This window comes from Bicyclus anynana, chromosome Z (assembly GCF_947172395.1).
Source record: "Bicyclus anynana chromosome Z, ilBicAnyn1.1, whole genome shotgun sequence".
Lineage (NCBI taxonomy): Eukaryota > Metazoa > Arthropoda > Insecta > Lepidoptera > Nymphalidae > Bicyclus > Bicyclus anynana.
In genome coordinates, this window is record NC_069110.1 from 17,793,273 (window position 1) to 17,810,367 (window position 17,095).

At 35.1% G+C, this 17,095-nt stretch overlaps 1 protein-coding gene across 2 annotated transcripts in view; it reads right to left on the reverse strand.

Moving 5' to 3' along the window:
* Positions 1–17,095, reverse strand: part of LOC112045732 (homeobox protein araucan) — a 180,508-nt gene that overhangs the window by 35,232 nt on the left and 128,181 nt on the right. For both annotated transcript variants that reach the window (XM_024082034.2, XM_024082035.2), the window contains exon 3: positions 6,970–7,082. In XM_024082034.2, the coding sequence (XP_023937802.1) occupies positions 6,970–7,082 (113 nt within the window). The remainder of the gene's footprint in view (positions 1–6,969; positions 7,083–17,095) is intronic.

Genomic DNA, 17,095 nt, shown 5'->3' on the forward strand with positions numbered 1-17,095 from the left:
CCAGAGTGTGTGGGTTCGACTCCGGTCCGGGGCACGCACCTCTAACTTTCAGTTGTGTGCATTTTAAGAAATTAAATATCCCGTGTCAGTTAGTGTCAGTGTACAGTTCAATAATCATCCTGAGGAAACCGGCAAGAGACTCGAGCTCGGGTGTGAACCGAATATGGGTTGATGATGATTACTTTTGTAGATTAAACTGAAGACAAACAGTAAGAGAAGCAAATCAGTTACTATTTTTCTGTATTCCCAAAGGATACATATTTACGTGTAAAACCGTGTGATATAGCTAGCAATATTTAAATATCAAATCACCCTGTACACAAACATGTCAGAAGCAATTGTAAGCGCCCAATAGTAATATATCACAGTGTATATCCGTCCCCTCTCGAAGAAGCACGTCTTTTTTACACATAAAAACTAACTCTCCTAATTATTTTTAGATTACGAGACGTAAATAATTAGAGATAAAATAAAACGTATTTTTTTACTTCATCCTCTTTCTTTTTTTTATCCCACGTTGATTTATAACTTTCATATTTGTTTATAATATAGTTATAGTGACACAAATTAGGTCAGAATATAATATAATACTTAGAATATTTTTTTATCGAATCATTTCACCGCGGCTAGTTGGCTCGACTGGTGACAGAAGGGCTGGCTCATTTTTTGCTCAAAGGATCAGCCTGGCTGTCCAGCGCGGAAATGCAGCCAGTATTCTTGCCACCATTCCTCGTGGGCATGATTTGTATTTAGGATAAATTAGCTTATGTCCCTTATTATATTCTTTCTCAATAAAAAAAAGTACTTAGATAATTTTAGCAATTTGATTTTTATTTAGTCTTATTAAAATACTTACTTTGAAACCAAATCAGTCTATTCAAAATAAGTTTAAGTATCTGTGAAAAATATCTTTAAGTAGTTATGTCCTTTGATACTCATTTTTGCTATTTCATCGAGTATCGAGTTAGATGTTAAAGCTTTTTATTAGATGGAAAATATTTGGGTATAGAAAATCTGTCAATTTTGCCAGTGATACTCGAAAATTTAAAAGCGGACGTAGCCATCGGCTGGCCACTGTATATTTCTGTCACGTCTTTTTTACACATAAAAACGAACGTGGCTAATTATTTTTAGATTACAACGGACCGCCCGCTATATATTAAGTCGAGCGGAGCCGGATTGTCAGCATAACTTCGCTTTGATGTGCCATGATTTGTTTTTATTTGAAGCCACTTCCACTGTGATTCATTGGTGTATAAATTGGCCGGGCCGCCCTGGAGTCAGTGGATTGATCTATCTCCGCTGCACTCTGTTATGACACGCGACAATTCCGCTTTCCGATGCGTTTTGTTTATTACTAGTGGATGCGACATTGTCCGCGTAAAGTATTTTTCAAAGCCCGCAGTAATCATGGATTTTTCGGGATAAAAAGTAACCTATATGTTGCTCAATAACCTCCTCTATCTTTTATTAAAAGTCCTTTTAAAATTAGTTCAGCCTTTTTAAAAATTAGCCCTAACAAACCGATATACAGACTGACTAACATTAAAAAGGTTTGTTTCACTTGAGAAACCGATTTAGCCGAATCTTTTTTAAAAGCGATTTAGCCGGAACGCTAAATCGCTTAGCGGTACGACTTTACCGTTTTGCTTAGTTTTTGCCCTTTTTCCAGTTGAATCTGCATTCTAAATCTAGTCTTATCTAAATATACACATTCGAATTTTCATGTGTTTGTATGTAATAACTATTTAATATAATTTTGAACGAACTTATAACAAAAATATTGTTTATTTTTGTTATATTCTTTAAAAACTATAATTTTAACAACCCTCTTATTTGTCCGTATATCTATTTGCCTATTTCTTGTGTCAAGCATCAAGACTGATTTAAAGGTTCTAGGAGAAGTATTGTATTAAAACCATGATATCAATAAAACACTAAAAGTAATACCAAAATATCAACCAAAACCAATTTCATACAGATGAAGTAAACAAAGTACAATAAAAGTGAGTTAGTAAATGTGAAACACAGATCCTCTATGAAAAAACAAAAAAAAACACATAATAATGTTCAGGAGTATTGAAATATGTACATTGTACATATTCAGGTTACATTGAAATATGTAGAATGAAATAATGTTTAGGACATATTGAAATATTTTAATTGAAATAATGTTCAGGTTATATTGAAATGTGTACAATGAAATAATATTCAGGTTACATTGAAATATGAAGAATTAAATAATGTTTAGGACATATTGAAATATTTTAATTGAAATAATGTTCAGGTTATATTGAAATGTGTACAATGAAATAATATTCAGGTTACATTGAAATATGAAGAATTAAATAATGTTTAGGACATATTGAAATATTTTAATTGAAATAATGTTCAGGTTATATTGAAATGTGTACAATGAAATAATATTCAGGTTTCATTGAAATATGAAGATTTAAATAATGTTTAGGACATATTAACATATACAGATAGAGGTAATGTTTAGGACGTATTGAAGTATGCAGTGTAAAATAATGTTTATGACACACTTAAGTTGAGATTGTAGCTAACTTGAAAGCTTGCCTTAAGCGTAAACACAACAAATACTTTCCAAAGAAGAAGCAACACGATTCAATTAGGGTTAAGCGTGAATCTTATGTGGCAACACCTGTCTTCTTCACACGCGCTATTAAAGTTACGAGAGGAAAGAGTATACGAAACCGGGAGTGGTTAGATGGTTAGAGTGACTTGAGCAGGCACAGCTCACAGTACAAGCAAAGCTTTGCCAAAGCTAGTCTGCACTTCAAAAGTTTTAGTATTTATTTATTTTTTCATGTGCTGATATATATTGCGTAACCACAATTAGTCCTGAGGTATTAAGGTTTAAGATATGAACTAAAACAACATTTGCGAAATATTTAGATTGCAGTTTATTTTGACCAAAGTGACAATAATTGTCTTTCTGTTTAATTATTATCGCTTACTAGGTATAATATTAAAATTTACTACAACTCTGATGGTTGTTAAAATGGTGTTCAGGTTAATACATAAGAATTATATAGATATATCTAAAGAAGATAAACAATATCGCGTCTGGAGTGTTAACAAGTTTTCTCGAACCGTCAACGCTGTCCGGAGAAAAACTGTGAATTAATCAGCGTTCAGCGCGAAATGCGGCCATCCATCTTTGTCACACTTAGCCGAGGGAGTGAGATGGAAATCCAGAAGCACTGTTGAATTCTCTAATTTTACAATATTGTTTTCAACGCTGAAACATCGATGAATTAATAATTGCTTCAAAGTTTAAATTACCGATGCAAGGAAAGCCTTAGAAGTAGGCAAAATACACTGATTGAGATAAAATTATGTTGATTTTTTTAATCGATATCGAATGTGGTTTTTTACACGACAACCAAAACACGCAAACGTTCACAAATTTGTATGACAAATATTATAATCACACTAATATTATAAAGGCGAAAGTTTGTGTGTGTAAGTGTGTATGTTTGTTCCTCCTTTACTTTCCTGGAGCGATTTTGGTATGGAAACAGACTTTACTCTGGAACCACAAAGGAACATCTCATTTCATTTCCTCCCGGAACAGGCCACGGTTCCCGCGATTTGTGAAAAACTGAATTTCACGCGTACAAAGTCGCGAGTGACCACTAGTTATTAATATTTTCTGTCGCAAATTGCAACCACAGTGAAACCATAAACCGACCAGCTTTCTGATTGTGTAAGTGCCGAAGGCTTCTTTATTGTACCTCAGCGGAGTCGCAGGTTTGAGCGAGCGCAGAAGCATCGCCTGATAAGGCTCGAAGGCAGAAGCAGAAGATGAGAGCAGAAGTGAGCGGAACCACTCTCTAGGGGCGTTTTTTCTGAGACTCGGACCTCGGCCGTTCTGGAGGGGTGTGTTTGGCCCGAGTATATAAGTCCGGGCGCACCTAAGTTTGTCGGTTACAAAAAAACCTACGTCTGGGTGATGTCAGATATCGGGGACCACATCTTCGAAGACGCTGTGTGGCTTGTGTTTGTGTTGCCTGGTAATAATTGTCGGTCGTAATGTCATCGTCAGGATCGTAAAGGACGTTTTTCGGGCGTCTAGATCTACAACCGGCGTTGTGATCGGGAGTGTAGTTCAATTTAGTTGCATTCGTAAATTTAGGCAAATATGCTGATATTATAATAGGTATTTTGAAGAAAAAAGTCTCATATTGAAAATTAAGCACCTGTTATACATTTTTACCAGCAACTTTGTAAGTACAAACACTAGGTACAAGTTTTATACTAATTTACAAACCTCGATGTTTTTAAAATGATGGTGTTCCATACATTTTTTTACGGGAATTTTTTTTTAAATCGTGTCATCTTAATGGAAGATAAATGATTATTTCATTCAAAGCTTCTTCTACATAACAAATAAAATATTATTACCAAATATATAAATTAATTACGGAACAACCTGTATATGTACCTACACATATTTCGCTCGTATTCTTGTAAGTTGAGTATTTCTTAATTTCCAATTATTAAACAATTATACCACAAGTGTATAATTCCCAAATCATTTGATTTTTTAGTTTAGAAAGTGAGGATGTGTCAACGGCGAATTCAACTTTAAGCTTATAGAATACAGGTGGGTTAGGGAGTGACCCGGGGCAAGCACGCACGGCAGCGATGTGCGTGCGTTTCTCACCCGTTTGACCGCGCGTTAATTTGAAAAGGATTAGGCGGCTGGTATGCGTTATTTTCAAGTTTCGACCGGCAAAGTTTCCAAGGACGTAGCTCTGCTGCTAGCGCAAATATGAAAATAATTGCTATCGATACATAGCTATTACTCTTTAAACCTACCAGTGTACTGGTAAAAATCTAAACACTTCGAAATAAAAATTGTGAAAGAACAAATTTAAATTAATCTGGTGGTTTCATAAATTTAATGCACTGAATTGATTGAACACACGTGATTTCAAAAAATCAAGACCGTATTTTATATTAATACTACATTTACATTAAGTACATCTGTTGCTAGTTTCTATTACAAGTTTTTGTAGAAAACTTTTATGTTACGTTTTATTATAATCACTCAAAAGCTATATATACACTGTTTTAAGGACTTCTTACTGTAGATTAAGTAGGTACATCTGTTGATAGTTTCTGTTACAAGTTTCTGTAGGAAACTTTTATGTTACGTTTTATTATAATCACTCAAAAGCTATATATGTATACACTGTTTTAAGGACTTCTTACTGTAGATTAAGTAGGTACATCTGTTGATAGTTTCTGTTACAAGTTTCTGTAGGAAACTTTTATGTTACGTTTTATTATAATCACTCAAAAGCTATATATACACTGTTTTAATTTAGGGACTTTTTACTGTAGTGTAATTCGGAAAAGACAATGACTTAACGCATACAGGTAGGGACAGACTTCTCTCATGCAAAGTATATAAACAAGTCTGTCTCTACCTTAATACAGTCGCGATTATAGCCCCTAGTTAACTTGAAACCATGGAATGTCTACCCGGGCCACGAAATTATCATGCGTAAGCGTCAAAATGCCAATAAGTAATTATAAGAATAAAGTAGACTTTGCGAATGATCTCGTCAGGGTAAATACTATTTATTTCTGCAACATCAAGCAACATCTCTGTTTTGATGTGAAGAATTCTCTATGTTCCTCTATGTTCTTTCTTCCAATTATAGGGCGTAGTGTAGCCTGTAGATGTTTCATATCAGCAAAAAAAAATTGGCTCTACTATAGGCAATAGTTTATACAAATTAGATGGGGTTGTAAAAGAAAACTTTAGACTCGAAGAGTTACCTATTCTGTTGTGGCATGATTCATTTATTAGTGTACTAGCAAACGCCCGACTTAGTCCGCGTGGAATTCAGGTTTTCACAAATCCCGCGGTAAACATGGCCTTTTCCGGGATGAAAAATAACCTTGTGTTAATCCAGAATAAATCTATTTTCATTCCGAATTTCAGCCGAATCGATCAGTAGCGCCTTTATAATATTAGTGTGATACGTGTTTAATAATTCTCTTCTCTCTCTTTCTCTTAATAGGTAAATGACCACATAGAACTCGACTACGCTTAGCAGCGTTCTATGCTAATGTAAGCGCGTAACAAATTTTCTTTGAGCGTCCAGGCTCGTGGCCCGATAAAACTGTAGGTATTTCATTAATATTATTTGACATTTGAAAATAAAATATACTATTTTATTATTTCTTTTTATGTGTATTCAAGACATTTTAAGTATTTTATTGACTAAAAATTAATTGTAATAAAAAAATATTTACCTAAATGCAAATTAATTTTGTAAAAGAATTACCTACCTGCTAACCTACTCGTATAACAGCTAAAGTTAATTAGCATCTAAACTACTTAACAAAGTTTGTATTTTATATTTTTACATGTGTTGCGATTTGTATTACAATAAAAAAGCGATTTTGACATCAATATCGCGATTAAATATACCATACCACTTGTCTAGGAAGTAATAAAACCACTTGCCTTAATTGTAATATAAAATTATATTAGATGTATACTGTCTATACGTAAAGTTAAACAACGTCTATGAAATCGTTTGTCGGTCTGTCTATTTATATCACTCGAACTTTTTTAAACGGAAAAATTTTAATCTCCCTAGGCACGCAAAATCAGACAATGTTTTTTATGGATATATAATGTATTAATTTTGTATATTATGAAAAAGAAAATGATACAAAAGCAAACGATTTTGTATTAAAAAACACTACGTATCGAATGTGAAAGAGAGTTGCGGCTCGATTTACACACCCATATAAACAACACGCACACGCACACAAAATGAATATTAATTACACCTAACACTAAAACGCGACTGCCAAAAGCCCTTCGCATAGCGTTGTACGATAATAGCTTAATACCGAGTTAATACGCAAGTATTCGCGGGGTTATTGTGCGGGGTCCAAAAGGCCCTCGGGACTTACCCGTAGGCCGCGAGCGTGGGGTCGTAGGGGTAGTAGCCGCCGGAGGGTTGAAGGCCCGCCGATGTCCAAGCTGACATCTCGCCGTTTCCCTCTTTCAGAGCGTACGGGTTGCTCTGGAAAACAAAACACATTTTTTTACATTATTATTCCCAACAAAAAATGTCTTTACTTTAACAAATTGCTCTTATTTTTGCGAGCTTTGGATGAAACTTTCGGAGTATCAATCACGTCAATGACGTCAGTAAAGTTCACCTCATTCAACTGTAATTACTTGCTAACGCAACCTTTAAGTTATTCTGAGGAGGATGGGGAATATGATTGTTACTTCAATACACATGATGATGACATAATATCAATAAATAATGTCGGTTCAAAACTTTGTAACTTACTATAATAAAACTCTTATAATAAAGCTAGAGACACACATAATAAAATTTAGTACAGTTCACATTGATACACAAAAACAATAGTATTTGACAATCAATTAAAATTGGCCGTAAGATACACTGAAAGAAAAAGTCTTAGGTGTCTTAAAAAGATGATGCAAATTTTAAAATACTTTACAGCATGGATGAATATTTAGATACCTGTATCTGCGTTTGAAATCGTAAAACCAACCGGTAAATTAAAAATATCAAAAGAGTAATCGCGGTCAAAATGGAGCAAGCTCTTTAACGTAAGAACCAAGAACGCGTGTCACTCGCTTAAATAGATTGTAATGCTCTCAGTCAATCGCGCCGACAAATACGCCGGCTCAAATTTAATTAAAGTTAACTCAATAAAGGAATAAACTCACGAACAACAATAAACGTCCCGAGTGTACGGCCTGACATATCACTAACGTATTTGCATAATGTATGGAGGGGTTAAACTATTAAGTTTTGCGCACCCTATACGTGATAGTTGTTTAACTGTGAGGGTAAAGCCTACCCTCTTACTTAGTTATTCGCATACATTAGGAGCAACTAAATTAAAAGTGTGAATGATTTGCCCCGGGATCCCTCGTCCCCTCTCTCGTCTGATAATAAAATGAAAAGCATTAGGATACATATGGAACAGTGTTCGGGAAGCGATAACGGTACACAGCTTATTTGTTCCCCTCGCGACGGTAAGAAAACGCGGCTGATACATTGTTAGCCATCTCACCCCACTCTCCTCTCTTGATACTTTCTCGCCTATATCAATTCAGGTCTACTACGGTTTGTTTTGGATTGTTGCTGTTTTGTGAATAACGCCTGGGTGTATTTACAAAGGACCGTGACGCATCAATGGATAAATATAATGACACTTGAATGGACAGGTCTTGTTAAAAATGTTGTTCAGGCATTTATTACGCTGAATACATAATTGTAATCTAAACAAAAACATTTTAATTGTTAATAATAGATGAAAAAAAAATTAAGTATAGAAAAAAATAGTCATTAAAAAAAATCGTTTTAAATTCTTTAAATACAAAAAATCAGTAGGTACATACAAGATTTACTGATTTCGCGAGTACCTAATGTACACGCGAGCATGATTACATTCCTTCTTAGCACGGAACAGGTAATAGCTTAATTATTGTGCCGCGACTGAGGTGGACCTTGTTTGTAGCATTGAGACAAATTGCCGGGATAATTATCCCAACTTTAAGATGTGTATGATGTTAAGGCCATAGCACATTGTCGACTACAACTAATTGAGAAACATAATCTACAAACAACTTGCCGTATTAAAATAGTTTGTAAAGTTACATAATTTTGCCTCAAGTTGTTATTATTTTAATATACTCGTAATTACTTGTACACCTGTAATATATATGGTATATTATTGCTTAATGTTCTAGTATTGTAATTCTAGTCATATAATAGATTATTAAACATAATGTGGTAATCAACATTGTAATTTATTCTATGTTGTTGGATGTAAACTTAATGATAATATGGACAAATTCATGAATGTGTTTTGCATCCAACATAAACGGGTTTTGCATATGTTTATTTGTATGATAAATATATTAAATAAATACTAGTTACAAGTTTTCATAGACGAAATCATTATCACACTTTGATTTAAAAAATGACTGACGATTTTATAAACTTTGGCAACATTAATAAATATGAAGTGTGCAGAGGAATGATAAATACGGTTCTATATTTATAAGTAGGTGTTGCCACACGTTAATAAAAATTAAATATAGAATAAACCACTGCACAATCTGTCATGTTACCTAACGTAGGACGCTAATTAATTCCAACAGACTAATATCTTACAACAACCGCGTTGGCACCTAACAACGTTACAATACCTAAACTGCCCTTTCGGCATAATAAATTCACGTCTTGTTAAACTTATATCCAAGTTGTAACCGAATGTTCTAATAGCAAACATCGATTTCGTAATCGATTGTACGTAATGTCGATGTCCGATCCAATGATGTACGCGAGCCTTAACTGTCGTTAAAATAAATTTGCTGGATATGGCAAAGTGAGACAGGATACCAACCAAATCAACATTGCAGATACTTTACTTATAGACGAATACAAGTAGTTTTGTGAATTCATGCATTTGCCTCTTTTGTGTATTTTGAAACAGAAAAAAATTATGGTGTACGCATGGCAGTTAACAAAAGTTGTTTTGCACACTTTATGAAAATTACTGTAACAATACTATTTTGTTTACACGCTGATTTTTAAGTTAATGACACCATAAGTGGAGCGAGAACCACATAACCCTACGGCGGTTGAACGAAAAGAGCAAAGTGGCAAAATTACTCCAAAATGCAAATACAAATCCCATGAAAACTCCATTAAAAGTATGACCGATTGTGATGAAAACGCAATCAATAAAGCGGTTTCGGCACGTGGCGTGCCCAGGGGGCGTCCATATCTCATAGTTAGTTGCAAGGCCTGTCACGAGCATGGAAGGACAGTTTTTATCACGGCCCCACAAAAGAGTTGCGAATTTGTCACTAGGCTTATTTGGGGAGTGTTCGCTACAATGATAGATATTAATGATGCAGTTGCCGGCACCGGAGAGTGGCTCATTGCTCTTGATCTGTGACTACGAGAAAGTCGGGATTTTTTATGCTACCAATTGGTAGAATGTGTGTAAAGAACTACTAAAGGAAAAATAGCCGTGATAGCCCAGTGGATATGACCTCTGCCTCCGATTCCGGAGGGCGTGGGTTCGAATCCGGTCCGGGGCATGCACATCCAACTTTTCAGTTGTGTGCATTTTAAGAAATTAAATATCACGTGTCTCAATCGGTGAAGGAAAACATCGTGAGGAAACCTGCATACCAGAGAATTATCCTAATTCTCTGCATGTGTCTGCCAATCCGCATTGGGCCAGCGTGGTGGACTATTGGCTTTACCCCTCTCATTCTGAGAGGAGACTCGAGCTCAGCAGTGAGCCGAATATGGGTTGATGACGACGACTAAGGGAAACAGTTGCCAGAACATCACCATGCTGGCACATACTCGCCAGGAAAACTACGCAAACCAAAACTACAGAAATAAGCGTAGGTACATACTTCTTATTGTTAATAGACTTCTAAAAAGGAGAAGGTTGCTTTTATAGTAATAGTTGGAATAACAAGCTGATAGCCTATCTGACGGTGTGTGTGAAAAGAGTAAATCATCGCCTATTAGACCAGGCGCTGTGAGGAATTGAATGTGAATAATATGAGAAATTTTGTTCACAGTTTTGAACTCAGAAAAGCATACAAATTATTTAATGGAATGGGAACTACGCGGCTGAAATTGCGAACGTACCGAAATTTAAAAAAAAACAACATAAATGATGTAAACAATACTTTACTTTTATTTCAAAACACAAAGTAATGTAACTGCGAAAAGCTATTGTGAGAGTGTTAACACTGAGCCGTGATAATGCAATTTTGAATTGTCAAAGTGTGCGCATTAATGGAGTCACGTGACCTCTGATGGCGAGGGCGGTTTTCATATTTTATACTTAGCTGGGGTCGTTTGATACCCCAAAGAAATGTCTTTACACGAGTTACACTCGTTTCCATTTCGAATTTAAAAATAAATTAGCAAAAGCCCGCGACTTCTACCGCTTGAAATTTTCTTTTTACAAATATCTTGGAAACAATATTTTTTATCCCGCATTTTTTCGAGATAAAGTGTAGCCAATGTTTCTCAATAATCTTCCTTTCTATATTTCAAAGAAAATCCCAGTAAAATAAGTTCAGCCGATATTAGCCCGGACAAACACAAACAGACATAAATTTAATAAATCCTGCGGTCCATGGTTTAAATCTCTAATCATCATTTAAATAATCAAAGCAAACCAAAACAAATCGAAATTCATTTATTTCAATTAGGTTTAGTAAACAAGCACTTTCGAAACGTCAGGAAACAATATTGATAATAAATTAGTCGAAAGCTTAAAATTAAAGTTACGAGGGTTCCAAACGCGCCTCGGTCTGAGAAGACCCTACAACAAACTCAGCAAGGTTCTTTTTAGTACATACATTTAACAATAGGTATATAAGTAGCTAGCCATGTAGGGTATTTAATTTGCAACCTTTTTTAACATTTACATAATTAACACTGTATAATACGATTTTTCTTTAGACTTGCGTTTAATTAAAATATTGAACTTATTGAGGTAAACACCCGTGGTTTCATGTGGTGCTTTATTAAAATGACTTATGCACTGTACAACATTAGGCTATATGGTAACGAAATAATTTTACATGAGTGAAATTGCGAGGCAAGGCTAGCTATGTAATAATTGAAAACATTCACTTAAAGTTACCACAAAGGGGAAATCATTCCGTGTTAAAAACAAAAACGCCAATAAAAGAATAATATTAACTTGGCTAACAAAAGCTAAACAGTAAATTAAACTGTTAACAGCTGTTTAATATCTGAATCACGTGAGTATTAACACTATACTAACTAACTACTTTATATAATTAAATACAGTTTCTTACGTGTAAAAGTAAAAACACTGTAACTGACTTTTCTGACAACATATTTCTGATAATATATTTCACTATCATCATTAGGTACCAGCCCATATTCGGCTCACTCGAGTCTCCTCCCAGAATGAAAGGGGTAAAGGTCAATAGTCCATCACGCTGGCTCAATGCGGATTGGCAGACTTCACACATGCAGAGAATTAAGAAAATTCTCTGGTACGCAGGTTTCCTCATGATGTTTTTCCTTCACCGTTTGAGACACGTGGTATTTCATAAAACGCACACAACTGAAAAGTTGGAGGTACATGCCCTGGACCATATTCGAACCTACACCCTATGGAATAGGAGGTAGAGGTCATATCCACTAGGCTATCACCGCTCATTTAAAGCCATTCTATAATTTAAAAGTTAAGGCTCGTATGAAGCAGACTCTAGGGCTGTTGTTTATTTCACTCAAAGGGTAAGCCTTTCTATCCAGAAGGGTAACACCGTCAGCATTTTGGACGAATTAACTTATATTAGGGCTATCTCAGAGTAATTAAACTTCACAGATTTAAAAAAAGCTAGTATCACTTTAAAGGTAAATTCTATAAACGGCTAATGGATACATGCTTGATTTAAATGAGTAAGTGAAATAATTGTGGACTGACATAATTAATTTACAATTATTTATTTATTTTTCAAATTACATTTTTATTAATTTTAAATTTTGTTATTAAATAATTTAATTTATGTATTTTGTTTGTTATTAAATATAAATTACATGAATTTGAAGCAGAAGACTGAATAGAGTAAATTAATATTAATAATTAAAATCGTTTACTTAGTTATTATACAGCGGAGTAGAAGAGTGCAAATAGGTAATTGTTAATGTGAGCTTCAGTTAACTCACGATAACTTCAATATTAACAAACAGCTTTTACACAAAACCACGGAAGGCCCGTTTCGTTTTAGGAGCTATTAACGATCCCGGCGTCGTTATAAAAACCGTTATTCCTATTTAACAGTGCGATAAACCTCATTTATTAACCCTTGATGATGTTAAGTGGGAGTTCAGTTACGTGTTGAGGAATTCCGTAGTCTAGATTAATATTGTTAATTTGTTTGTTTGTTTATACGAATAACCGATGACGTTACTGAATAATCGACGACGTTGTAAAAAAATATATTGAGTTACTATTTATTTTTTTATTAATTTAAGTTAAATCTGATATTATCGCAATAGTGATTATATTTTTTACCTTTAATATGAATTTATTATAATTATTAGAGAGTGATATTTGTTATCTCTTAGCTAGTTCATTAATTTTCAACCAAGTTTGCCCTTTTTATTAAAAAGGTAATTAATTAAATTATTACTTATGTTGGTTCAGTTATACAGTTTTATGTAATTTGCACATAATAAAAAGGCTTAGCCTAATAATTTATGCACGCCACAAGTTGTGGATCAGCAATAGTGTTCAAAATCGCTCAACACAATAACACCGAGCGCAGATCAGGCGCCCAGACATTTCAGATTTGTGAATCAAAAAGCCATCATAGTAATCAATGAATGAGGTAATGAACACATGAGTGAAAACAAAGCCGTCAGTTGATTCCACCACGGAACCCCACAAATCGCTGCCACTGGATGTCCTCCCCAATCTTCTGTAACACTGCACCTTACAACATTTTAATCAATTCTCCGCACCGCTCTCGAGTCAGTGCGTCAGATAGGGCTCATTAAGACCCCCAAATAAACATAAACAGTGGCAAGGGGGCGCGTCGACCCCCTATTAACGCAAACTCTATTATTCACACGCGTCGCTACATCTATAAATAAAACTTAGATGCAAAAATGTGGGGGCGCATTGGACCCCAACCGAAATGTTAGGAGAACTCTCTGTACTGGATCTCTGTTCATTAATCTTTAAGACTGTTAAACGATGATAAATTGTGAAAAAGTGTCTGTACGTAATAGGAAAGTCTTTTCTGCGTGTTTATAACTAATCATGGTGTTAAATCAAAAATCACATGCTCCAGTGCATCTGTGAATAAATCTAAAGGGGGTATTTTGTTGTATATCTTTATTACTCTGGAGTACAATTAGCTTGAAGAAATAAGATAAATAATAAATGTTCTATTTATATTAGAAGGTATATGTATTAGAAGATTGCTAAAAGTGTATCAGTGCATAGAGCCAGGCTCAGGCAATATTTCTCTAACGTGTGTACGTCATAATAGGGAGCGGAACACCATTATAGAGCAACGGCCAATTCGGTACAGATTTGGCACTCGGAAGGCTCAATTATGTTCAGTTTATGAAGCAGAAAATGGTATCAACAGAGTGAATGCGGCGCAGGAGCCAGGCGGGTGATGTACTGGCACCGACTTGGCAGAATAGAGGCGTCGGTGCGGCGCCCGGCGCCTGCGGGGCTGGCGGCTTATGGACCGGCAAATAACTTATCACTTTAATGCAATCGCACTAACGGTGTAGCACCGGGTTGACTTTTGACTTGCAGAAGGGTTGGACATTTTCCACTACAAAAGATTTATTCATCCTACTATAATATTAAAAACGCGAAAGTTTGTATGGATGTTTGTTACTCTATAACGCCGCTACTACTGAAGCGATTTAGCTGAAATTTGGAATGTAAATAGATTTTACTCTGCATTAACACATATGCTACTATTTATCCCGAAAAAATTCATGATTTCCCGAGATTTGCGAAAACTGATGATTTTGATGATATGAATGTTTGTTACTCTTTCACGCCTCAACTACTGAACCGAATTAGCTGATATTTGGTATTAAGACTTATTATAGCCTGGATTAACACATAGACTACTTTTTATCCCGGAAAAATCTATGGTTCTCGAGGGATTTGTGAAAAACTAATTTCCACGCGGACGAAGTCGCGGGCATCCGCTAGTTTTCTATATAAACCAATAAACGTTGTTCTGCCATATACCTACAATCTAATTGTCTTTCATTCAAAAATGATAAAATTTCGATAGTAAATGAATGTATAAATAATAAACTTCTTTATTGTCTTAAGTTTCATGGGAGTATTAATTATTTCCGTTTAATTAATTCTCGACATCGTAATGATATCTGTTACGTGGAATAACCAAAAAACAATTAAAAGCTGTTATCGCAGACGCTCGTAAATATTCATAACAATAAAACAAAGGTTGTTATTAGACGTTTTCAAAAAAGGAGGTTCTTCAATTAGTTACATTTTCTTTTATTTGTTTGCCCATCGACTCGATTACCAATTTCGGGACGTTGAGCATGTTTGTTTATCTGATAGAGTAAGTTATAGGGCTCATCCCCAAAAGTATTTAGAGCCTCAAAAGCTCAATGGCAAAGCGGTCGGACTCATCACCGAGGGGTGGTGGTTCGATCCCCGCCCCGTTGGTTTATTGTCGTACCCACTCCTAATACTGTCTTCCCCAGCTAGTTGGAGGGGAATAGGAATATTGGTCATATTATGTGGTAAATGTTCTTTAAAAAAAATAATAATAATTTATACCTCTTCACTTTTTTATTTATTAATTAATTTGATCAATATATAGTCACAAATAATTAGAAGAATGAGCCCTTAAAGCCTCTTTGAAAGGAGAAAAAAATATTTAAAATTACTAAAACCCCGCGGTTTCCGGAATACAGGAATAAAATATAGTATGTAAATCCCTGAAAATGTGGTTTTCCATTAGTGTAAGATTTTTACTTAGTATAGTAGGTAGGCACCTAATCAAAATAAAAATTGTAAACATTATTAAGAAGGAAGCACACTACCTCCTAAAGAGCTTTTTCATTTATTTTATTACTGATCCAAATATCTGGTATAATGATGTGATTTTTATAAAATTAGACAATATATAATAATAATATTAATATTAGATAATCATAATTATAGCGTCAAAGCAAGAAACGTCAATAAACCGATGGATACAAGAGAGTAGGTAGAACCAAGTATAAGTTTTTCTCATCGTTGTATTTGCCCCTACGAGTAGTTAAGTCTACTTGGCACTTAGAAAAGGTCAATAAATGCATTAGTGGCATAGGTCTAATAGCAAATTGAAATTTACAGAAAACAACTTTCAACAAAAGCACATTATTTCACCGCATGCGGGGGTAAGTGCCCTAAAAAAACCAAAAAGAAATATAACTGCTGTATTATTCATGCTATAAAATAATAACGATACTCAGCACGACTAGCGAAATCTGAAAGTGAATTGTAGCGAGTGGGAAAAAAAGTGAGTCTAAGTGGATAAGGAGTGAATACAACCAAAAGAGTCATTTCATGCCCCAGTGTGGTGACGCAACCTGCGCGGCGACGCAAAGTAAGCCTTACGACGTTTGTGGTATGGTACAAAATTGTCTGACAAACGATCGCCGTGGCTAAGTTCAATAATGCTTTCCCCCAAAATAAGCTATAAAACGAGTGGCACCGGGCGCCGGCTCCGTCCCGAGCTATATTCCAATTATTTGTTTGTGGAAGGCACGAGAGTTTTATTTTACGTTTTATTTAACATTTATTCCGATACGGCAATTTCACGGGCATCAAGGAATCGCTAGATTGGCTCGTGATTTAAACAGAATTGCTCATTTTCCACATGGACAATATGCGATTCGTTAAAATATTATTTTATTACCCGTGATATTGTATTTCTGTATCGGGTATAAGTTTATATTTTTTTTAACGATTCGATTTTATCGCATCGATATGGGAAATTAAGTTGTTTCTCGTAAGAGTTTTATTGGCTCCCGCTAATCGATATTTCGAATTATCAATTAGATTTGCGTTAATAAGCAGTTTGTGAAAACACGGGTGCGTTAAATAAGCGTTCAAATCGGAACACTCACGGTTAAGGCGAATTAGTTTACACAAACTATGTACTTACTTTGTGTTACGAGTATATGTAAGTAGCAAAAGCTCATAACTAACTTCGGAATATCTCTCTAATGACATCAACATCTTTTTTTGTGCCAAGCCAGAATCAAATAAACAAACACCGCTTATCGAATTAATTGTTAATATCGCATAAATCAGGGAGTAACTACCAGGCACGATGATCGAAACCCCAACATTCGGGACACACCTGAGTGAGCCGCGCCGGCCCGCCGGCCGCCGGGCCGTAAATAAATAAACAATAAAGCGGAATTAAACAAGTCAATCGGAGAGAGAATGTGCGGTCACGGTTACGGGC